General features: G+C 46.8%; 1 protein-coding gene and 1 long non-coding RNA gene across 7 annotated transcripts in view; one reads left to right on the forward strand and one right to left on the reverse strand.

Annotated features, from left to right (window-relative positions):
- Window positions 1-23,915, reverse strand: part of Dpp6 (dipeptidyl peptidase like 6) — a 945,197-nt gene that overhangs the window by 29,522 nt on the left and 891,760 nt on the right. For all 6 annotated transcript variants that reach the window (XM_074060144.1, XM_074060158.1, XM_074060135.1 and 3 more), the window contains exon 17: window positions 12,832-12,879. In XM_074060144.1, the coding sequence (XP_073916245.1) occupies window positions 12,832-12,879 (48 nt within the window). The remainder of the gene's footprint in view (window positions 1-12,831; window positions 12,880-23,915) is intronic.
- On the forward strand, window positions 605-11,502 carry LOC141418613 (uncharacterized). The gene is made up of 3 exons (XR_012443268.1): window positions 605-879; window positions 10,412-10,743; window positions 11,049-11,502. It is a non-coding gene; the product is annotated as an uncharacterized lncRNA (long non-coding RNA).

Below are 23,915 nucleotides of genomic sequence, written 5' to 3' on the forward strand. Positions count from 1 at the left end.
ATAGGGCAGAAGCCTAGGCAGGAGCACCTCAGGTCAATGAAAAGAATAGTGTTTTCCAAGTTCTTTGCTGCCTCAGGGCATTGGCCCTTGCCTCTCTCTATACTTGGAACCTACATTGCTGGCTCTTCTTCTCCACTAAGTTAAGTGTCACCTCCTCAAAAGAAGCTCCTCAAAGTCCTCCCTGCCTCAGGGACCCTGCCAACCTCTCCAGATACACTTAACCCCAAATGAAAGAGTTCTGGCTGTTTGCTGGCTGCACCCTGCCTCTAAGCCCCTGACAATCAGTGTTCAGTCCCATTCAGAGTCAAAATTCACTGGTGTCCAGTAACTGGGAGGGTCTGTTTGTGGAAACCCAGTTGTACCCTGGAAATTAAGTGTCTTGGTAGATGAGATGGGTTCCCACCCAAGTCTTTTTTCCTCTTCCCCACGTGGCCCTTTTGTAATGACCCCAAGAAGGTCTTAAAGAAACTAAACAGGACTGAGAGATCCTCCAGGTGTCTCAGAAAGCCCAGGGCTCATGGAGGTTCCCAGAATTCTGTCAGTCTGAGTGGCAAGAGTTGAAGAAATTGAGGCTGACTTCTAATCCCTGCTCCACACACACAGCAGAGAGACACACATGAAGCAAATGCCTGTCAAGTTGATGGAGGAATTCCTGCTGCTTCAAAGACTGAGAACTTCCATGAGTTGATGTGCAATTAATACTGGGTTTAGGAGCCAGTCACTGATACATCTGTACTTGAGCCTGCTGTAGGAGACCAATGCATGGTCCTTATGTGGTCATGTTGAAGCCATAGACCACTGGAGCTCCACGGTGCCCCTGGGACAACCTGCAATCTTAACCACTGCGCCTACCTATGTGGTTAGCCAGGTGGATGGCAGGTAAGGAATAGGGGTGTGTGAATGGGGGTCAACTGTAAAAATGGGAACTCATGGAGTTCAGTGCAATTAGCAAAGGCAGAGCAAAGATGATGCTGTCAGTCAGCTTTTGCCTCTGCAGCCTGCAAAGGTTTCAGCTGGGCTGTGTGCAGGTAGCAAGAGCTGCTTCGAATTACTAAACCTCAAAGTGAATTGGGCCAGACACATTTCACTGAAATACTCACTTCTCTCCTTATGGATGCACTTGAATTAGCTCTGCTTCCAGCACCACTCTGCATCTCAGATGCTGATGAAGAAGGAGAGATTTCTAAGCCAAGCACAAGGTTGTTTAGCTGTCTACAGAGTCAGGTTGCCCAGAGCTAACGAGGACACAGCCGTGCCATCAAACACCACGTTAACAATTGCTGGACCGGGGAGTTCTGGCTTTGTGTGGGGCTCAGGGTGTTTTACTTGCTGGCTGACTACATGGGGGGCCCCCTCCTCCTGATTGAAATCCCACCCTTCACAGAGAAGCACCAAAGCCACAGACTATTAAATTTAGTTAAATATTAGATTTCTCATTTAATGATTGCCCACACAACCAGTTTTATCAGCAGAGAGCTGACGGTCTCACAGGGGACTTGAGTTAAGTCATTTTATTTGTTCCCATAATTGCATTCAAAGAGGGCAGGAGCTCAGCAGAGAAATAAGAAAAGGCTGGCGTATCCCGGAGGACCCTGCCTTTGAATTTGGGGCAGTGGGGACCTCCAGTCTGGAGCATACACATGCCCACTCCTTAATTAAATGTGAGCCCCTCTAATATTTGGTGGAATTAGCTATTATCAGATCTGGACACAGTGAGCCCACAGAGACAAATGCCTGCTCCCTCGCTGTGCGGCCCATGGGCTGTTCTGAGACCCTCTTTTAAACGGCCCTAGGGCTTGAAGGATTGCCAAAATCAACAATATGTCAAATTTTGGAAAAACCAGCAGGTGAGTGACCAAAAGGGGAGAGGAGCAATTTATTTCTTGTTCTACAAGCAATGAAACTGCAGGACGTTGCATGGGACTGAGATTTACACATGGGCCCCTCAGCTTCTCCCTGTTGCCCTGGTCCGACCTCTCTTGCCCAGGCTGGGGAGTTCCGTGTCTTTCTCCTGCTGTTTTCCCAAGACATCATCATGTACCTGCTTTTCCTCTGTCACATATGACAGCAGAAGCTGTCTGCCCACCCCAAAGCTGTGCCACTCAGTTTACTGAGACCAGATCCAGGTCCCACGCCCGTGTTACACTTTTCAGACTAGCCCACCTCAGCTGGATCTAATTGCTGGAATGAGTGTGAGAGGGTGCAGGTAGCAGTTGTTCTGTTTGCCACATTGTAGCAGGGCGGAGGATCAGAGGAAAACAGACTAGGCCTGAGTCCTGAGAAAGCAGCAGGGAGGTAGGGATGGCACAGCAGAGAGATAAAACCTGAGAAATCTGAACACGAGGAAGGTCACATAGCACCACGGAGGGGAAAGTCACGTAGCACCAGGGTAAAGTAGCCAATAAAATTAAATATAACCATATATGGATCAGACCTTGCTTTTTGCTTCTGTAACCTGCTTGCAAGGGTATAGAAGGTGAGACCCCTCTGTTCTCAGGGCTCAGCCTTTGGACATGAGGCCACTAAGTCTGTGCTGGCACAATAAAATGTTGCTTCCTGCTAATTGCCTCAAGAGTCCCGCATCTCAGCTAGCAAACTCCCGCAACAATATTTTATCTCTTTGATACTCTGGGCAAATTTTAAACCCCTCGAAGGCCGGATGCAGCTAAGTGGTATCTATCTTTGGTTCCTCTTGCATTGTGTTGGGTATATAATCGACATTTGATTCTGGAATTGTGCAGTGAGGGACTGACGTATGTGTCCCCACACACAGGGTCACTACATTCCCACTGAGTGTGAGCTGGGGCTCTCCTCTGGCTTCCCTGGTAGAGAGGAAGAGCACTGCACATGTCCTGAAGGGTGTGGGAACCATGCTTCCGGCTTATTCGTCATGGGTGTTAGCCGTGTACGTGCCTGCTTGCCCACCAAAGATGCTGCCTGAGTTCTAAAATGTAGCCACCTCAAACTTGATCATCACCCCTCCCGGAAGGCCCCTGAGCATCAAAAGACTCTTCACAGGTACACAGACATGGGTGGGGGGAGGCTCAAGGAGCTCTGTCCTCAGCCTCCATGTCCACGTGTCTGCTGGCTAATGGACTACTGAGAAGAATTGTGTCTGGGATGAGCTCCAGGCTTTCTCATACACCTTTTATAATGGTCCTACACACTTCATGCAGGACAGGCCCTTGAGCCCCTCACCTGTCCTGGTGCCTCATGCCCACAGATGGGTTCCACACACAGGACTTGGGACCACTGAGGCTGGGTTGACTAAGAGAAGCCCGGGGGATGGGCAAGGAGCCTCTGGCAACACAACCGGCTCGTGGTCCTTTGATTTTAGCTAAACTGTGGGGGATGTAACTGAGCTGGAAATGGATAGGTCACTAAGAGCCATCCTCACCAGTGGACAGGTTACCATGTTTTGGCATTTAACTGGAAGGAGTTCACAGAAAGCAGGGTTAACTAAACCCCTCCCGCTCATTTACCAGAATGCCTATTTTGAGATCCTGCAAAATCAAACTGGGGCAGTTACCAAGGCAGCACAGAAACAGGACCCTGTTGTTTCTGCCACCTCTTATTGTGCAACTCAGGAAGATCTATTTGTGTGTGATCCAGTGAAAAAGAGTCACACCTGTGTCAGCCTTTTATATCTAATGACTGTCAAAGAGTGTTAACATACTCCGGGTTCTTTTGATGGAGAAGAGTAATTCAAGTAATTATGGCCTTATGGTCATGAGGAATTTAAAAACAATGTCTAAAACATTTGCAAGCCTGTGTGATATTAGGACAGAATTTTGAGAACTGCAGGTGGAATGTCATTAGCAGTTTGAGGAGTCAAATGAGGGATACAAAAAATTTGCCTGTTAAGGAACTTGTTCAAAAAATGTTGAAATGGACCATGATAGGAATCAAAGTGCTCTGATAGATTCCGTAGGATTTTGCAATGATTTTATTTTTAAAATGGCAATAGTCTACCAGATGCTGAAAGTCCACCCTGTGTAACTTTTTAACTTAATGAGGAAAAGCTGTAGGTGACAACTTAAAAGTGTGTGAGGGGACTCTGAGCAAGACAATTTGTGAGCTGTTGGCTTAGTTTACTTTTGAATGGGGCATGTCTTGGGAAAGGCCCTCACCCAAGTGTCACTTTTTCTTGGTGTTTGCCACCGAATTGCTCCTTAAAATATTTGAACACTGTAGTTCTTAAGTACAAACTTTCCTGATGCTCCTTAAGAGCTAGGGCATAAATTTGGCACCAGGGCTGCGTCTGAAACAATGGGGAAGGAGCAGGCTTCTCATCTCTACGTTTGAAAATGATGTTTGCATTTGCTGGACAGCCTGGCAGACCACCAATGTGGCTTGGCCATACTTCCTGACAGGCAGAACTCCAGCCTGAGGCCTACAACCTGGAAGGCTGTGCGTCCTGCCTCAGGACAGGGCACCTCTACTTGTCTTGCTGTGGCTGTGCCCAGTGAGAACTTCTGACAGAGAGCTGTTCCCTTGTGCTGGGATCAGAGAAGAACCAGGATTTTGAGGGCCAGGGACTGTAGAAAAACTCTAAGACACTGTCACAGTCACCGTGTGCCACATTCTGTCTACACAGCAGGGAGAAGGTGACTTTTTTTTTTTTTTTGGTAGTACTGGGGTTTGAACTTGGGCCTTGCCCTTGCTAGGCAGGCACTCTCTCACTTGAGCTACTCCTGATCTCTTTTTCCCTGAGTTTCTCCCTTTCTCTTCTTCCGAGTCAGGAGAGAAGACCCCCTCACTGGCCTTACTCCAAAGCATCTGTATGTTCACCCTCACCAACTCAGGGCCCGGCAGCCCTTCTTTTCTGCAGCAGCTGACCCTCCTACCCACCCTTTGAGGGGAACCTGATGGTGCCACCCCAGGTCCTGCAAAACAGTGGCCACGCTCTGCAGCACCACAAACGGGCCCTTGGTGATTCTGTGCCTGCTGGCATCTCCGGCTTCTGGAGTGTCTCATGCCCCTCGAGGGCCAAGGCAGGGTCCCGAGAGCCTGGTAGTCTATCAGCATCTGGAGGGAGGCAGGGATGGCGCCCGCAGTGTGCACTGAGCATCAGCAGCCTGTGGAGTTTCACAGAGCTTCCCGGTGCCGGCCACAGTGGGAGCTGGATTTGCTTCTTTACAAAAACTGACCGAATGGGCTGGGTTGGGGAGTGTGGCTCAGTGGTAGAGCACTTCCCTAGCGTGTGAAAGGCCCTGGGCTCCATCCCCAGCACTGCAAACAAAAATGAGAAACAAACAAAATACCCCAAAATAAGGCTAAAGAGAGGCATCTATCTTCCACATAATCAGGGCATGGAAACAGGAAGGCCTGGAGTTCAGAGCTCCTGAATCAACATGCCACAGATATCGATGGGCCCAAATGACTCCAGCAGCCAGCAGTTTCCATCTGTAAGCTACACTGTGATCCACTCTCCCACACAGGGTCAGTAGCCTCACGTCTACACTGCCTGCGTTCCCTTCCACATGGATGTTGGAACCAGTCACTGATGCACTGTGGTTTTGTTGGCTTTCTGTCCCATGCCTGGGTTGTTTGAGCACTCAGGCATCAAATGGGCAGACTTGGTCCCAATCATAATTGCATTCTTAAGGAAACAGCTTTTAAATAATTCAGAGTCACATCTGTGAACACTGTGCAGGTTCTGTTTGTAGATAAGATTTTCTAAAGGGGGAAACATCAGATATTCCCAGGGTAGCTTTAGGGTCAGTCGGAGAGAGGAGAAAAGACATTCTGCAACAGTAATTCCAAGTTTCACAGCGGGGCTGGATTGAGCCTCATCCTTATAGAGCCAGCCCTTCCGAGCCTGTCCCGCTACCTGACATGTGGGTCCTGGTGGCGTCTGTCCCCTCCACTGTCCATACAGCAGAATTCAGGTGGCACAGTTTGCTCAGAAATGACCTGTCCAGAAGCTCACTGGACTTCCCAGGTCCTGCTCAGCCCCATAGGGCCAGTCAAAGGTGCCTTCCTCACCTAGAAGGACACCGGTCATTTTGCACACAGCTCTTAAGCAGTGTGAGGGCAAATGTCACGTGGACCAGTGCCCCCAGTGGAGATGGGCACCAGGGTGGAGTAAGTGGTCACAGAGGTGACTGCTGTGAGCATGTCTCCCCGGTGGCAGTGATGCAGAGGCTCCTGGCTCTTGAGTCTGGGCACTGAGCAGTCAGTGAAATTGCTGGAAGAACAAGTGGTTCAGTCTTCTGATTTTTTCCCCCCAGATTTTGGAATATTTGCATGTATAATGAGATCTCTCAGAATGGGACCCACTTCTGAACACTAAATTCATTTATGTTTCATAACCTAATACACTCAGCTTGAAGATAATTTTCGACAGTATTTTCAGCATGCCTGCATTTTGACGTGAGGCCAGATGTGGAATTTTCCATGAGTGTCATCAGAGTTTGGCTGTTTGGATCAGGGATGCTCAGCCTGTAACTGGAAGAATGAGTTCTGCAGGAGCCACACTGCTTGGGTTGGACACGCAGTCATTCAGCTTACTCACCGTGGGCACCTAAGGTCCGCGTTCCAGTTTTCTTAAGTGACAACTGCATGATCACGGTTCTTGCCTCATAGGCAGTCATGAGAGGAAGCGTGCACGGTTTTAAGACAGTGCTGATAACTGCTGCCTGCGCTTGCTCTTCCTCCACTGTGCCCAGAGACGTCTGCTCCTTTCTCGCCTCTAGCCAGGATACATTCATCTAGAAGGTCACAGGATGCAGGCTCCAGTGGGCAGTGAATTGTGGGGACTTCTTCAGCACCCTCACCGTGCAGTCGCAGGCAGATGAAAGGATGTCTGCAGGGGCAGGGTTGCCTCAGTGGGTGCCTTTGTGCTGCTCCTGGAATTTTTCCTGCAGTTTTTTCAGTCACGTACAGCTGATCTGAAACCTGCCTGGGCTCGATGGCTGATCTGAATTGTGTTGGCCTGACAGAGCTGTGTTGCCTGCCTGAGGTGCACATGGGCTGTGTCCTGCAGATTCTATCTGCCACACAGGCTGTGAGGAAGCTTTGATGTGGCCGTGGACAAGGCTCTGCCACCTGGAGTAGGGGCTCAAGCATGCCAGGTACCTGCTCCCTCACCTGGGACCCACCAGTTTGATAGTCAAAATGCAAACACAGAGCGTTTTGCTTAAGGCTGTGGCAGCTGGGAATGTGACAGGCTATGGAACTCCATCAGAGGCGATCAGAAACATCACAGGTCACACACAGGGAGAGACCTTCACACCTCCGTGGAGAGCACCTGGAGGCTGGACCTCGGGGTGCTGGGTCTAATGTCCCATAAAGCTCAGTCTCATTTTCAGGGAGACCCAAAGTCTGCGCCTGCAGCTGTGGATTCTCTGGTACTTGGGGGGCTGTGTACTTGGGGGGCTGAGATGTACCTCGTGCACATGAGATTGACACTGACAGACTGAGTTCAAACATTTAAACATTTCATCTATTAGTAAGTCTGAGCTCACTACAGCATTTGCTGTTGGCTTCTTGCCTTTTTCCCTTTCTTTCCTTCCTTTCCCCTCTCCGTCTCTCTTTTGCTTTGTTTTTTTGGTGGTTCTGAGTTTTGAACTCAGGGCCTTCTGATTGCTAGGCAGGAGCTCAACCACTTGAGCCACATCCCCAATCCTTCCTCTCTCTTTTTTTTTTTTTTTTAAAAAGAACAGTTTTCTTCCTTTTCCTCTCATTGAAATTATCCGAATAGTCAGAATTCCAGAAGAAATAATGTCTTAGCCATTAGTACACTTGCAGTAGCCCTCCTTTTCCTGTCTGTGAGGCACAGCTGCTCCTGCCTGCCCTGCCTTCCTTGTAGCCCTATTATGGGAATCAAGGAAGACAGAATATGGGCAAAGTTGCTTTGTAATGTGTCATTTTGCCTTTTTTAAAAATTTTGAGGCAGTCTTGCTATGTGGCCTCCACTGGCCTTGAATTATCTTATCTTGCCTCAGTCTCTCATCAAGTGCTGGATTATAGGCATGCTTCATCATGCCTGGCTCCAATCAATGGTTCTCACAAGATTATTAAGATATAGATTCCTGGGCCCTGCTCCAAGAGCATGGTTCAAAGGGTGTGACCCCAGCTGAGCCTATATGGGGAGACTGCTACATACATGTTAGCTAGGACATGTTTATAAGGTTAAGACCCTGTTCCTCAAAGTTCATTTCCCAACTACTATTTCGATTTCTCCTTCTTCTTCTCCTTCTCCTTCTCTTAATTCTCCTTCTCCTTCTCCTTCTTCTTCTTTCTTCTTTCTTCTTCTTCTCCTTCACCTCCTCCTTCTCTTCCTCCTCCTCTTCCTCCTTTCTCCTTCTCTTCTTCTTCCTCTTCCTCCTCTCCTCCTTCTTCCCTCCTCTTCTTCTTTGTCTCCTTTTCTCCTTCTCTTTCTCTTTCTCCTTTTCTTCTTCCACATCCTCCTTCTCCCTCCCCTCCCCTCCTTCCTTCCTTCCTCCAACATGGGCTCAACATGCAGCCCAGACTGGCCTTGACTTGGGCTCCTCTTGCATCAGCTTCACCAGTGAGTGCTGGGATTATAGCTGTACACTACCATGCTTGGCCTTTTGTTTTTAACATCCTATGTAGATCCTAGTAGATCTCCAGTCCACTCTATTCCCCTTTCTCCTGTTCCATGCCAGGACCCTTGACCCTTGGCACCCCTCATCCTTGTGCACCTTGGCTGGGTGTCCCCTCGCCCATTGATCTCATGGCACTGGGGGCTCCTGTGCCTGCCTGTCCTTCTGGAGAAAGCCCCTGTGGCTTTCACAAGAATGTGTCTGGTATGTGGCTGAGATGAAGGGGCTACACAAACAGGCCAATACTTGCTCATACACCACTCCTCTCAGTGCCTCAAGGCAGCGGTGGCTGTCCTCTCCTCCCTCCCCTCTTTTTTCACTGTGCTAGTGACAGCCATCATCCATCTGTGTCACTCTCCTTATTCCTGGGTATGGAGCTTTTCCTGCAGCCAGGGACACCAGGTGATGGGGTTCTGGCCAGTGGAAGTAACACAGGCGGCCTCTGGACCTCCACACAAAGAAACCTCATGCTCCTCCCACTTTCTCTCTTCCTGGGTTCTCAAGGATGAGCACGATGGGGGTCTTATTGCTGCTTCCTCCCAGGGGAGCCCAGGAACTGGACTTAGTGGGGCAAAGTGGAATCCCTGTGTTGCCACCTGCTGTGGACTGAGCTGTGCCCCACAAAGATGCTGGAGTTGTAACACCCAGAACCTATGAATGACATCTTTTTTGGAAATGGGGTCTTATCAGATGGTCAAGTTAGGGTGGTGCTAATCCAACACAACTGTGTCCTTACAATATGGGGAAATTGGACACACACAGGAAGGTTGCTGGGTGAAGGTGAAGGTGGAAACCCAGGTGGGACATCAATGAGCCAAGGAGCACCAAAGATTGCCAGGAAACAAAAAGAGAGAAGGCTGGGGTCAGATTCTCCCTCACAGCTTCAGAGGGAGCTGGCCCTGCCAACCCCATGACGGAGCCTCACACACTAAGCTAGCGAGATGCTGATGGTAGCTGTTACAGTGATTATCATTGCTAGGAATAAAATCCTGATTTTATCTGAGGTGACAAAGAGCCCAGATAAAAGACATTTCCCAGCATTCTTTGCAGCTAGGCCTGGACCTAGCTGGTACTTGGAAGTATCATAGGCACCTGTGGGCAGCCAACCTAACAGGACAGTCTCAGTGACAGGAGCCCTAACCCTGCACTTACTCCCCACCCACATCTAGCCTGGAACATGGTCTGGTAGTGATGCCCACAGCTAAAGACACAGATGGGGCAGTGGTGTTGGAGACCCTGGAGGACTAAGGCACGCCAGAGGCTCACTCTGAGCAGCACACCAGAGAGGTGAGATGCTAGTGGTGTGAGCCATGGCTGTTTTGAGTCTTCTGTTCACATTTCCAAGAGTCATTCTAAATGACATAAGGGGTCCACTTTCTCTCTCTCTCTCTCTCTCTCTCTGTCTGTCTTTTGGCAGTACTGGGGTTTGAACTCAGGGCCTTGCTCTCCTAGGCAGGTACTCCACCACTTGAGCCATGTCCTCAGTCCTTTTTGCTTTAGTTTTCAGGTAGGATCTTGAGTTTTTTGCCTGGGCAGGCCTGCAACATGATCTCCTACGGATGCCCCCGTGTCCTGGAGCTAGGGGGCCTTTGCATTTTAAAAGAAGCCTCATGTAGCTGTGACATGCTACCCCATAGGAGACAACATGAAGAGCTGATGGGACTTCAGGCACCATACCAAGCAGCAGGAAAAGTGGGTGTCCAGGGAGATCTTCCTGGCCCCCCAAAATCATGGAGTCTGACTTTAAAACAACGTGATCAATAGAAGACTCCTGCTCTTCTCTTGAGGGTTGGGGCAGAATTACAACCAACTTAGCCACACTTAATCATTCTTTTTGCCAGTTTAAAACAGGCTTAGGCTGACATCCTGAAAGACCTTGAGCTTGATCCACTGACAACAAGGGCTGCAGCACAGCAAGAAACACAGCAGAGTTTGCACGGCTGCAGGAAGCACCGGCTAAAACACAGCTATTCAAATAGGGTCACAACGTAAATGTGGTCAAAGGAACTCTGCGTCACCATGTGCCGTAAACGCCACCCAGCTTTCCGCTGATCAGCACTGGACTGAGACGAAGTTCAGAGACGTGACCTTCACTGGTTTCCTGGTCCAGTCAGAAGGAATTCTATTCCGTGTGTTCAATGCACAGCGTGGTGTGCAGCAGCAGCCTCTTCAGGTGGGTGCACAATCCTTTTCCTTTCTTGGCTGGGTTCCCTTGTTCTTGGGAGTCCCAGTCACAGAGGCAGCATGCATCTTACGGATGTCTCTTTATTCATGGAACTCCACTGTGGAGCATAGAGGAGTCCACAGTCTTAGCTGGGACACTCACCACGGGGACTGTTAGTGCAGCCATTCAGTCCAGCACGCATTTATTCCCAGTTCATAACATATTCCAGAACTTGTGAGTGTTGTTACTGTATTTGCTAGAGGGCAGTTGAAAAATTCTGTTGTCTTTCTTTTTTTTTGTTTCTTTTGAGACAGGATCTTACTGTACAGCCACAGCAGCCTCACCATCCTCCTGCTTGTGGCTCTCCAGTGCTGGAATTATGGATGTGCACCACCATGCGTGGTGTAGTTGGAATTCTGATGGGGACTCTTCCAAAGCTTTGTGCCACACCCTATGCATATTACTTTTATAAATGGAATAAATGAAATACTTTCTCAGTGGTGTCACACATATCTGAGATGCAGGTCAGCTCCACTGCCATTCACACTTGAACCCTGGAAACTAGAATGACTATCCAGCACTGTGGGAACAGAGCAGCTCATAGGAGGTTTTCAGGATTCTTAAAGGAATGGTCACAGCCTGTGACAGTGCTTCAAAACTCAAGTGAATTTTCAAAAAGGCACAAGGGTGACCTACAGCTAGTTGGATTAATAATAGCATTGTCCCCAAAAGAAGTAGAGGTCATTCACTTGAATGACTTTTGTAAGAAGAGCCATATATCATGTTAAAAGTCCTAGACATAGTTTTGTGCTTTTTACTAGACCATAGATTCCAAAAAGAACTTTTAAATTTGAAGTAATTATAATGCAAAAATAGTTCCTAGAGTCTGGTGTCCCCTTTCTCTGCCCCCAGGGATGCAGTCTTAAGTAATTAGTGGGACAATTAGCCTGAGGTACAGTGTTGTTACATATGCTACCACCGTACTCAGTTTTCAATAGGATGTCTTGGGCTTTTTATTTTTATTTTTCAGATAGGGTCTCTCATAAACTTTGCCTGGGCTGGCCTCAGACCGTGATCCTCCTGAATGGTTGGGATTGTAAAGCGTGTACGACCATACCCAGACCTCAAATCATTGGTTTTTAAGAAGGGAAAAAAGCTCACAAAATATCAGGAGATTATCCATGTCTTCTTTTTCTTCCAGTGCTGGGGATTGAATCCAGGGCTTTGCACATGCTAGGCAAGCACTCCACCATGGAGCTGCACCCCAGCCCGTATTCTTCAGTTTTAACAAATTTTAGCAATTTTAACAAATACACCCAGTCTCTGGCCTGCATCATCCAGCCTTAGCAAGATCCTGCTAGGTCAGCTTAGTGCCTGTCTTGGCCACCCTCAGTGTCTGACCAAGCTCTCCCCTGACCCAATGACTAAACCCACGACCTGCATTCAGCAGGGATCTGGCTAGGTCCACTCTGTGGGAATCCCCTGCCTCTGGTGTCTTCTCTTAGTAATTTTCTGTCCACTCTGTCACTGTCCCCAGCAGCCTTCGCTGTACTTGGAGTCGAGCCTGGTCTTTCTCCCCCCATCACAATAGCCCTGACACCTACAGGATGGTCTGAATAAAGTCTTCCCAACTACCTAACATGAGTCAGATGGTTTCTCTTTACCACTCCAGCTATGCAGATCTTTACCAGCCTAGGTGTGTAGCTCTCCATGCCTTGAAGATAGCCTGAGTCCCACAAAGACAGATGAGTCTGCAGCATCCGAGCCTTGTTCCCAGTGGGAGGACCTCAGAGGAAGAGAGTCAAATCCACCCAGCCATGGGCTCCCTTCAAAGTATTGCAGACTCACACCTGGAGAGCTGGGAACGGCCATCCAGGCTGGGCATTTGTGAGGGTATTTGTGGGCCTCCTGGTTAGGTTACACTGGCCTTGGCTTTTACACATAAATCAGCATTGCCATCAGCAGGGTCTGTCCTGAACTACAGGACAAGATGCACCTCTGTGCTTCTGCTTAGGAAATGAGGGTTGGATTGCCTTGTAAGGCTTTTTGCTTCCTTTCTCCTGAGGCTCATGAAGATTTAAGGAAAAAAGTACTTACTTCTCTTATCTGTGGTGTTGTGCACGGTCACCGTGGGCACGCCAGGACCTGGATTGGGAGAGCAGAGAAGCCAGAAGAAAAACAGAACAGGAGTCATTAGTTTAGTTGAGAACGAAAATAGAAAAGAAGTTTTCCTGATGACTTGTAGGTTGCTTGGGTCTGGAGAACCCAAGTTCAAAGAAGAGTTATCAACAGATGGGTGATAGAGTGCAGGTCCACATGGGTGTCAGAGGCATGGCTTCCTAACTGCACACCCTGGTTAATTAGCAGGAATTCAATCACTGTACACAGTGGGTTGTGCAGCTCAGCTAGGTGCAGGAGGCCAGGGGCACTTTTGATATTTTCAACATGGGACCAGTTTATCAGGATCTTGAGGAACATCTGGATGTATTTTTAGATTACTGGTATAACATAAAACACCATTTTACAAAGCATCTTATTTACTTTCTATCCTTATAACCTTCTTTTTACTATCTAGACACAAATCCCACTGTGGCTTCTTGAAGTCCTGAAACATCATACCAGGGGCAGGCTCAAAAAGCTATGTCTGCCTTTGCTGCATTCTCCTGGAAGGAAGCCACTCCGCGCTCTGCTCTCCTGTAACACTTTGTACAGACTTATTAATGTAACAGGAATGCTTTGTCTTCCCTCCGGTCCCTGCAACTGGCAGCTTCCCCTCCAGGGCTGTTCTAGTCTCCAAGGAGAGTGGGACGGCTCCTTAGGACAGAGTGGTTCCTGCTCAGCTTCTTCTGGGGCGGGGGGGTCATTCCCTGTTTTCTTTAGCAAAAGAAGAGTCCAGAGAGAAAAAGAGCCTTCTGAACTTTCGTCTATGTCTTCCTGGCGGGCAAGTGTCTTTTCTAACCCCATCTCTGCCACTCTCCTCCCCACTCTCTGTCCCATCCAGCAGGGTTTGAGGGAGGCCAAGCTGGCTTCCCTGGGCTGACAGCTCTCTCTGCCCCTAGACACTGGCATAGCTGATCTCTCCTTCATGTAGGTCTCTGCTCAAAAGCCATCTTCAACCATCCAATCTAAAAGAACACCCATTCATGACCACAAAGCCAGCCTAATTCCAACTCCCTCCTCCTTCCCTTCTCCTCCTAGCACTTGAGGTTGCATGTTGTGACATTAGGATCTTAGATATCCATTATAGCATATTTATCTTCCTCAACATAGGACATAAGCGTCATCATGATCAATAATGCATTTCATAATGTACACTGTAACTCTAATTGGAAATGTCACTATAAATCTCCCCCATATAATGAATATATCCTAATAAAAAATTTTAAAAAAGAATCCATTTCATTCAGTGCAAGTTTCAGCATGTAGACACATTTGCAGAGTGATGTTGACTGAGTAACATGGGGTGCACTGGAGGCTGCCCTTTGGGCTCAGGTAGATTGTGTGGGGATGAAGGAGAAAGCAGGAATGGGGTGCAGAAGGGAGGCAGGTGGTCAGAGGGAGACGGATCTGTGGTGACATGGTGAGAGTAGTTGCCTGTGCTCTGCTTTAGGTTGGGGACTCTGGGGCACTTGGATTGTGTGTGTGTGTGGGGGGGGCACATCAAAACTGAAGCACACATAATATTTGGACAGAGAATGGCTTAAATTTTCATTCCTGGGGTCCTTGTCAGAACTTCCTGCATCCTTCTAGGCTCAGTTAAGAGCCATGGAGTCTGCCATCAACCGCACCTCACCATGGCAAAGAGACTTCCTGAAGAGGCTGTAGAGTGGACGCCCTAGTCCAGGTCCAAAGAGGTTGTGGCAGGAGAGCAAAGGGTTCGCCATATGGATGGTTGAGGTGGGGCAGCCTTGGCCAGGCTGAGACATGACTGTGGTCCTGCCAGCTCCGGATATCATAGCAGATCCCTGATTGCCCTGGGATCGGACCAGACATAACCCAGTGCACATTTAAAGTCAGGAAGTCTAATCTAATAACACAAATTAATGGGTTCTGCTGTGACATTTTCATACATGCCTATAACACACTTTGATCATATTCACCTTCTCATCCTCCTCTCTGGTCTCCCCTCCCTCTGCCCCATCCTATTCCTCTTTCCTAATTGGCCCCTTATATTTTCATGTTTTGTTTTTCTAAATTTAGATTCCACATCTAAGAAAAAAACATGCAATGTTTGTTTTTCAGAGTCTGATTGATTTCACTTAACATGATGTTCTCCAGCTCCATCCATTTTCCTGCAAATGGCACAGTTTCATCCTTCACAATGGAATAATACTCCATTGTGTATAAATGCCACATTTTCTTTATCCATTCCTCTTTTTCCAGGCCCCTGGTTTGGATCCATAACTTGGCTATTGTGACTAGTGCTGCTACAAACATGGGTGTGCAGGTGCCTCTATTACATGTTGACTTTGATTCATTATTCCAGCTATGTGCCCAAGAGTGGTATAGCCAGATCACACGGATGTTCCATTTTTAGTTTTTTTTTTTTTTTTGAGGAACCTCCATACTGGTTCCCATAGTGGCTACACTAACTTACATTCCTGGGACCCTCTCCCTCACTCTGTGGCCCTTCCCCATTCATCCAGAGATAGGTTGGTCAGAAAAAGAGTGGAATGCCTGGCAACATGCAAATGTCTGAGAAACAATGATTTTCTTGCTACAAATACATCCTTGCAGCATTTAGGACATGCTACTAAAGATTATGAGTCTTTCTTGCAATTCAAATATTCCTGAGGCACCTTGCTCCCCCAACCTGGGCAGGAGCAAGACCCGAGTGTCTGTGCCTGCCCACCTAAAGAGACAGCACTTATTGAGAGGAGAGAGTTGAGCATGGACTGGAGGTTTAAATTATTGAGGCAAACTAAGCTTGCAGCTCGAGGATCCATTTCCCCCTGGGCTGCCCATGTGGATGAGCAGAGCATTTATTGAGAAATAAGAGCCTACATCTATTTCCTCTGCACATTTTAGGGTGAGTAAATTTGCAAACAGAGCATACCCTCCATTCTTATTAATAATGTAAAAATTATAATTTATTTAGTGTCACTGTGTAAGAGGCACTCTGCTAGATGTTCACATGAATTATTTCTAATCCAATCTCCACAGCAGGTCTGCAAAATAGGTGTTTCTAAACATATTTTACAGATGAGAAAACACAGGTTTTGAGAGATTTAAGTCTTTTGCTCATCCATGCAATAAGAAAGTTGCTAAGCCTGGATTAGTTCCTTCTCACATTTTAATTCCTAAACTGAATACTTTTTTAAAAAATTCAAATGCTAAAGAAAGGGATAACATGACAATTAAAAGGTCCATTTTATCCCTACCTCCCACAAGTAACTTGAATGCTTCTAAAATGTTTGCATGTATGTGGTTGTATGTACAAATATTTCAAACATATAGACAAATAGTTGCATGTATCTGCAAGCTTTACCCTCTGAATGTTAAACTGCACTTGCTGTAGTCATTAGACACAAAATAAAACAAACAAAAAAAACACAAATCAGGGGATGAAATTCAGTGGTAGAGCAACTGTCCAGCGTACACAAGACCCTGGTTTCCATCCCCAGCACCATAAGAAATAAATGAATAAATAACTAAACAAATAAACAAAAATAATAGAGATTGAGGTCATCTGTGCATACATCTAAAATCTCTATAAATCTACTGGGAGAAAATAGAAAAGCTCTGTGACATTGGTCCAGGCAAAGATTTTCTTGGACATGAGCCAGAAAGCATAGGGGAAAAAAAGCAGAACTAGGTACATGGGACTATAGAAAACTAAACTGTTTCTGCACAGCAAAGGAAATAGTCAACATAGTGAGACAGTCTACAGAAAAAGAGAAAGTATTCACAAACTGTACATCTGGTAAGAGGTGAGTATCTAAAATATGTAAGTATCCCAATCAACTCAATTTTAAGAAAAGAAATAACTTGATTTAAAAATGGGTGAAGGGTGAGAATAGACTTTTTTTGGGGGGGCAGGTAAGGATCAAAACTTTCATGTTAGGCAAGCCAAATAGATATTTCTTGAAAGAAGATATACAAACGACCAACAGGTATATGAAAACCGCTCAACTTCATTAATTACTGAAATGCACATCAAAACCACGATGAGATTTACTATCAAAAGACAAGAGATATCAAGTGCTGGGGAGGACGTGGGGAAGAGGGAGTTCTGCACATCATTGGTGGGAGTGTAAATTAGCATAGCTAATATGGAAAACAATACGAAGATTTCTCAAAAAATTAAAAACAGAACTGCCATATGATCCAGCACCCGACCTACTGGGTAAAATGGTGAAGAGACTTGTATTCCCTGCAGCAATGTTCACAACAGCAATACAGAAACAACCTGAGTGTCCAGGGGTGTGTGGACGGGGAAAGAAAAGGTACTGTTGCACAATGACATATGATTCAGCACTTACAAACAAGGATCCTGTCACTTTGACAACATGGATGTACCGGAAGGACATTATGTTATGTGAAATAAGCCAGACACGGAAAGATAAGCACCATGTGCTCTCACTTACAAAATGTGAAAACGTTGAACTTGTGGAAGGAGAAGGCTGGTGGTTGCCAGGGGCTGTGGAAGAGGTTGGGGAGGAGACACTGGTGAAAGCATGCAAAATTTCAGTTAGACTGGAGGAGGAATGGGTTCAAGGGATTGCCATCTAACATGGAGTCTATAGTTAATTGCAATGTGTTGCATTCTTGAACATTGCTGAGGAAAAATGTGTCACCTATGGTACAATATAACATGTCTCAAGATAAAATTTTTTGTACTGTCTGAATATCTATCTAATTTTGGTTCCATTTAAATTGCAATTCTTGTGATATTTGTGAAACAAGATGTTTGCCATACTGCAGATGCTTTTCCTGTGCTCTTTACAAGAGCTGTCAGTACAGACGATAGTGATTGTTATGCTAAATTGCAATTAAACAAAACCAGAACTGTTTCCGCTCTACCCAGACAGTCAGAAAGATAAACACTCCCTATCCCGTATCTGGGAGCGAGTGCTGTGTGCACAATGTTTGCTGAACAGATTAATGGGTAATGAATGAACAGCTTTCTAATCACGTACATGGCCATGACATATCAAGGTAGCAACTCTAAATTAGGCCAAGGAAAGGGCCCATTCTGTGTCCTATTTTTAATAATTCAGGTTGCTATTTCTCTGTACACGCTTAGGGAACCTCCTGATGCGTTCACTAACTGCTGTGGATAGCTGTCCCCATTTACAGACCTAATTGGTGTTCTTTTTCCTGACAGTCACATCACAAACAAGTCATATTCACTATTACTTTAATACAGCATCCGTCTTTAGACTGGCCAAGCACGCCAACAATTAAAAGTACATTTAAGAATACTAACTAAAAGATAAGGCTGTGTTCCTATGCACTGTTCTGTATGTGTTGGTTATGACCTAATCCCTTCCAACCCTCCAGTCCTGACCTGTGTTAGTCAGTTTTTTATCATTGTGACAAAATACCTAAGAAAAGAACTAATGGAAGAAGGATTGATTTGGGGTTGTAGTTTCTGAGGTTTTAGTCCATGGTCCCATTGCTTCCAGGCCTGGGCATAGTGAGGCCAAACATCACAAGGGTGGCAGAAGCAGGATGGGAGCACAGTCCCCTGTCATGGTAGACAGGGGACAGAGAGAGACAGAGAGGGAGGGGCCAGGGGCAAGGTATACCCTTCAAAGGCACACCCCAGTGACCTCTTCCTCCAACCAGACCTACCTCCTCATGGCCCGTGAGTGAGCTATGAATCCATCAATGGATGAGCACACGGATGAGGTCAGAGCCCTTGTCGTGATATGAGCACCTCAAAAGCCCATCAGCTGGCATCCAAGCCCTCAATACATGGGTCTTTTGGAGAGCACTTCATACACAACCCATCATGGCCAGAGACCTCCTGGACATGGCAGTGCCCTGGGTAGTGACCACCTGTGATCCCAGGTGCTTGGACTGTCTCCTTAGCTGCCATTGTATCTCGCTGCTGTGGTTTAATGTTTTATACCCGTTGCTCTGCCTAAGTGAATTACAGCACCACCACTGGCTCTGGGATTTCCATGGTGGTTAGGCCTCTGAAAATTGGCAGACAATGTACGGAAACACCAAAATCAAGATGAATTTTCTCCTAAGAAATAAAGAACAAGAAGAATAATTCTAAAATGGAGTCAGACAGTTGGGCTTTGTGATACTTTGGCCAACCCTTTGTTAGAATTTGCCTAAGATTTCTCTAATAAATAAAAGGACACATTAAATATATACAAACACATAACATGCACAAGATGTGCAGGGAACCTGAAACAAACAAAGGGGAGCACTCTGAACCCATCTTAAACAACTGAGATTCTATTACCAGTAAGAATTATAGGAGTTTTTTTTTTTTTTTTGGCATATACTGGGTTTTGAACTCAGGGCTTCATACTTGCAAGGCAGTTGCTCTACCACTTGAGCTATGCCGCCAGGCCTTTTTGCTCTGGTTGTTTTGAAGACAGGGTTTTGCTTTTTGCTCAGGCTAGCCTGGACTGTGTTTCTCCTATTTTACCCTTCCTACAGTAGCTGGGATGATTGGTGCATACCACTGTCCTGCTTTTTGCTTTGTTGAGATGGGGCCTCATGAATATTTTTTTTGCTGGGGCTGGCCTAGAACTGTGAGCCTCCTGATCTTAGCCTCCAGAGTAGCTAGGATTACAGGTGTGAGCCACCGGCACCTTGCAAAAGGTCATTATCATTGAAGTTTTAAATTGGCCTTTACTTTTTCTTTCTCTTCTTCCAAGTAATCTTATACACATGTAGTTAAAAACTCACATATCTTTAATTCTGATGCAAAAAAAGCCTTTTGCCAATTTGTCATGCCACCAACTCAATCACTGTCGAATGTACACAACTTACTGTGGTTAAAACCTGGATGATCTTTCTTTATACTGTATAGGTAACCAGAACCTCAAAGGACTCTGCTTAACTGCTGTTCTTCTGATAACACATAATCACAGTTTTTTTGCATGCAATTCATGCAAAAAACGCACGGCAGTTCTACTGTGTGCATGGCACAGTGCTAGGTCCTGGGGGACCAGACAGACAGGGGATTTGCAAACAGGGTGCTCAGTCCTGTAGAGAACAAAGACACACACAAAAATGGCTTTGATGGCCAATCTGATCACCTGAAGGAGTCCACGGTTCAGTGTGCCACACATCAGCTCCCATATGCAAGGACGTGGTCAGGAGACAAGCAGCCAGTTGTGGGTCTGAGGCAGGTGCTTGGTGGTTCCAGGCAATGACTTTCCTTCTCTGGGGCTCGGGTGTAGCATGCAGGACTGCTGAGGACTTTGGTAAGAGCAAATGCAACAGAAACCACAGTAGGCACCTGGTGCATGCTTTGGGGACACCGTCTTAGCCTGACCACCACCTGGGACAGTAGGTGTGTCCCAGCCTAAGGATTAGACTTCTGTGTTGAAATCTCCCTCTGGAATGGCACGTGGCCAATGGGCATGGAGAAGCATGCGAGGGGCGGATGTACACTGTTCTCAGCCTGAGGGAGGAGGCAAGGGTGGCGGAAGCAGGATGGGGACACAGCACTGCGGCTCTGTTCCTTCCCAGCACATCCTTCTGGGATTTTACGTTTTCTCTAGTCTTAGGACATGGAAAACCAGATAATTCTATTTCATTCTAAATTCTTCTGTCAGGTCAAATATTCACTATCTGGTTCTATATGTGTCTAGTCTTACGTATACATCCTAAATTCAAATGAGCAAGCATACATGAACAAGCATGTGTAGACGTGAGCACGTGTGCAATGACTCCACCCCATCCTGGTATTTCTTAGGTCCTTGGTAAGGCAGCCTGCCTCACAGCCAGTGCGCCCTGCAGTGCGCACTGGAGCATGCAAGAGCATGAATGGCTCAAGTAAGAACGTGAGCCATGACAGCAGAACACGAGCTGGCCTTGCGAGTGAAGACAGAGCTGCAATAGCAGCGTTTGGCCCAAATAGTTTCTGCTGGGTAGCGAGGGGGTGGGGGGGAGAGGGAGGGGGTGGGGGAAGGGGGGAGAAATGACCCAAACATTGTAGGCACAAATGAATAATAATAAAAAAAGAAGCATTTGGCCTGTCAGGACTTTGGTTAGTGACAGGTACTATCTTGGCTCAAGTTAAACATCCGACTTTCAAATTGATACTGTTCCTGAGAGGGGACATAAGCAAATGGAGACAAGAGAATTTAAAACCAACACACTTGGTAGTTTTTTTTTTTTTTTTTTTTTGGCCAATAGAGACCCTGTGGACACAGTGCAAACCATCTGGATTGCATTAAAAACCAAGGTGTGAGTTACACAGCTGAATTGCAAACAGAAAGTATTTATTTTTGTGTGTTTTCCAGCCCTGCCTATCTTAGGACATTGGTTTGCATCTGCTCTATTGGGTGGAGGAACACGACAGTTACAGACGAAAACAAAGTGATCAAAAAAGATGCAAAACTGTAAAGAAAAAAGTTGTCAGAATAAATTTTAAAAACTCATGGAGAGGATACGTGTCTTTCTCCTGTTCATCTGTGTCCCTGGAGGATGCTTTTGTGGAAGATCATTTCCACGAGCAGCTAACCCTCACGGCCCGGCACCCCCATGCACATCTCCCCGCCTTGGTGAATGGTTTCAAAGAGCAGCTGCACGCAGCCTAGGAGGAAGGCTCTGGCCAGGCGAGATAATTGGCGACGGCCTGCTGCACACGGGCTCTAGATCTCTTTATTTACTGGCTCATGAATTATGTATGTCCAATACATCACGTGTGTACATCGAGGTGTATTATCATACTAATAAACAGGGCTGGGAAGCTACCAGAGCTACTGCAGATAATTACAATATTTGCTCCAAAGACAGTATTTCCTGGTTCACATCACAGGCAGGTTTCGTTGCTGTCTGATTTTGAAACCTTGTTGCCGTCTGATTTTGAAACCTTGTTATTGCTGACATCAAACCTGGGATTTAGTCTTCCTTCCCTGTGCCCCACAGCATTTAGTCTTGCTTCAATCCAATGTTAAATCCGGGGAACTTGAAAGGATCCTATTTTCTAGGCAGCAGTTGGAGTGGCGTGGCTCAGCGGGGACTGCAGAAGTGGGTGGGTTATTCTGTATGCTCACCAACCCTGGGAAGCTGTGCTGTGCCAAGTGTCTGTGGTCACATGCAGCCTCTTGCTTCAGAAATTATGTGTGACACTTAGTGACTTTAGGAAGAGAAACTGTCCCAATTGTAAAAAAAAGAAAAAAAAATTTGCATGCTTTCAAAATTCAGCTCACACCTCTGGGTCGCATATTCCTAAAAGCTTCCAGTTTGCGGAAAGATTTGCCGTCAAGTCCCAGCAACCCAGTGACAGTGACGGTTTCACATGTTTCACAGGATCCTCAGAATGAAGAAAGGAGCCTTGTTTTATTGGTTGTGTGGGATGAAGTGAATCTACCAGAAAAGCGACGCGTCAGCTGATGGCTCATCCCTGCACGAGGCTGAGCTGGAATTTGGGGTGGGACCCCTTGCTCCTTTGCTAAGCTCTTCTTGGGACACTTTCTGAAGCTCCTGGTGTTGTCCTGCGTGCAACACTGTGACTCCAGAAGTTCAGCAATGATTTTCAACAAAGCAGTTTTACCCTACTTTGATTTGGAATGATAGATTTATGCCTTATGTCTCCAGCCTTCTTAGAAGTTAGGAACCTACTGTATTTTATACGACTTTGTATCCCACATGGGGAATGTACAGTGACTCACTGGCAGTACTTGCCCATTGGTGGCTGTTGGGTAAATGAGTGAGCACATGATTCATTGATGGTATGCTTTCCCCAGGAAGTCATGCCCATAGCAAAACTGGTTCCAAGGCTGTGCAGGGCACAGCCTCCCCACTGAGAGTTACTTTCTTAGGGGCTGGCTTTTCCCTTTTAAAAAGGGCACAAGTTCTTGTCAGCCACATTTTGTAATGAGGGTACCAGGTGATGGGTAGCTTACCCTGTCAATAACCAAGCACGGTCAGTGGTAAAGGAGTATGAAACACAAGAATCATTTTGTAAGAATCCCCAAAACTCCTGAGCAATGACCTCATCAGGAATCATCGTCACCTTCTCAAGAAGGACGATGCTTATCTGGATGTACAAATTGCAGCATGTGAGGAAATGAGGCTCCTTTCAATCACCAGATCCAAGATGAGTCACTTGGCTCTCTTCCTTTTCAAATCTGAGCAGAACTTGACAAGAACAGGTGACTTCAGCAAGCAGGGCCCCAGAAGCCAGACCGGGCTTGATGCAGCCTTTGGTGACCTTCGTGGGCACGGCTTCTGAGGCTTTCTGCCCTCTCTCCTTCAGCCCCGTGTGCCAATGCGCCATCTGCTGGATGAGTGCAGGTCACCACGTGGCAGGGTGTCGCTGGGGTCCCATTTGCACCTGCTGGGTGTGTGTCCTGAGGGCAGTGGCCTCATTCTCAGGTACCGGCTTGCAGGGTAATGGGGCTGCTGGGTGGTGTGACCCCCATAGTCTTCTGCACTGAGCAGGAACTCAAGATACAAAACCACTTGCTTTTCATTCTGGATTCAAGACAATTGAATAAGCAAATCATATAATTTAAACAAAAGTAGACCTGCACTCTACTTTCTCTTGACCCCATGTTGGGAGTCCTCACTAGGTCCTCTCTGTTGTGCCTGCTAAAAGTCTCCCAGCCCTGGCGGGGCACTGGTGGCTCACACCTGTAATCCTAGCTACTCAGGAGACAGCGATCAGGAGGATCACGGTTTTGAGGTCAGCCTGGGTAAACAGCTCGAGCGATACTATCTCGAAAAAAACTAACACAAAAAGGTTAGCAGAGTGACTTAAGTGGTAGAGTGCCTGCCTAGGAAGGGCAAGGCCTTGAGTTTAAACCTCATGTGCCCAAAAAAAACCCAATCAAAAAAAAAAAAAAAAACCCCAAAGTCTCCCAGCTCTGTGTCCTTAGTACTGCCCAGGGTTGTCACACAATTCTGATCACAGTGCCCTCTGATCAGGACCTTGGGGTGTTTCCATATTCCAGTGAGAGGGTTTACACCTTGGCATGAAACATGAGACCTTCTCGGTCCTAATCTACCACTTTCCAATTCACCTTGGCCCCCATCCT

This window comes from Castor canadensis, chromosome 2 (genome assembly GCF_047511655.1).
Source record: "Castor canadensis chromosome 2, mCasCan1.hap1v2, whole genome shotgun sequence".
NCBI lineage: Eukaryota > Metazoa > Chordata > Mammalia > Rodentia > Castoridae > Castor > Castor canadensis.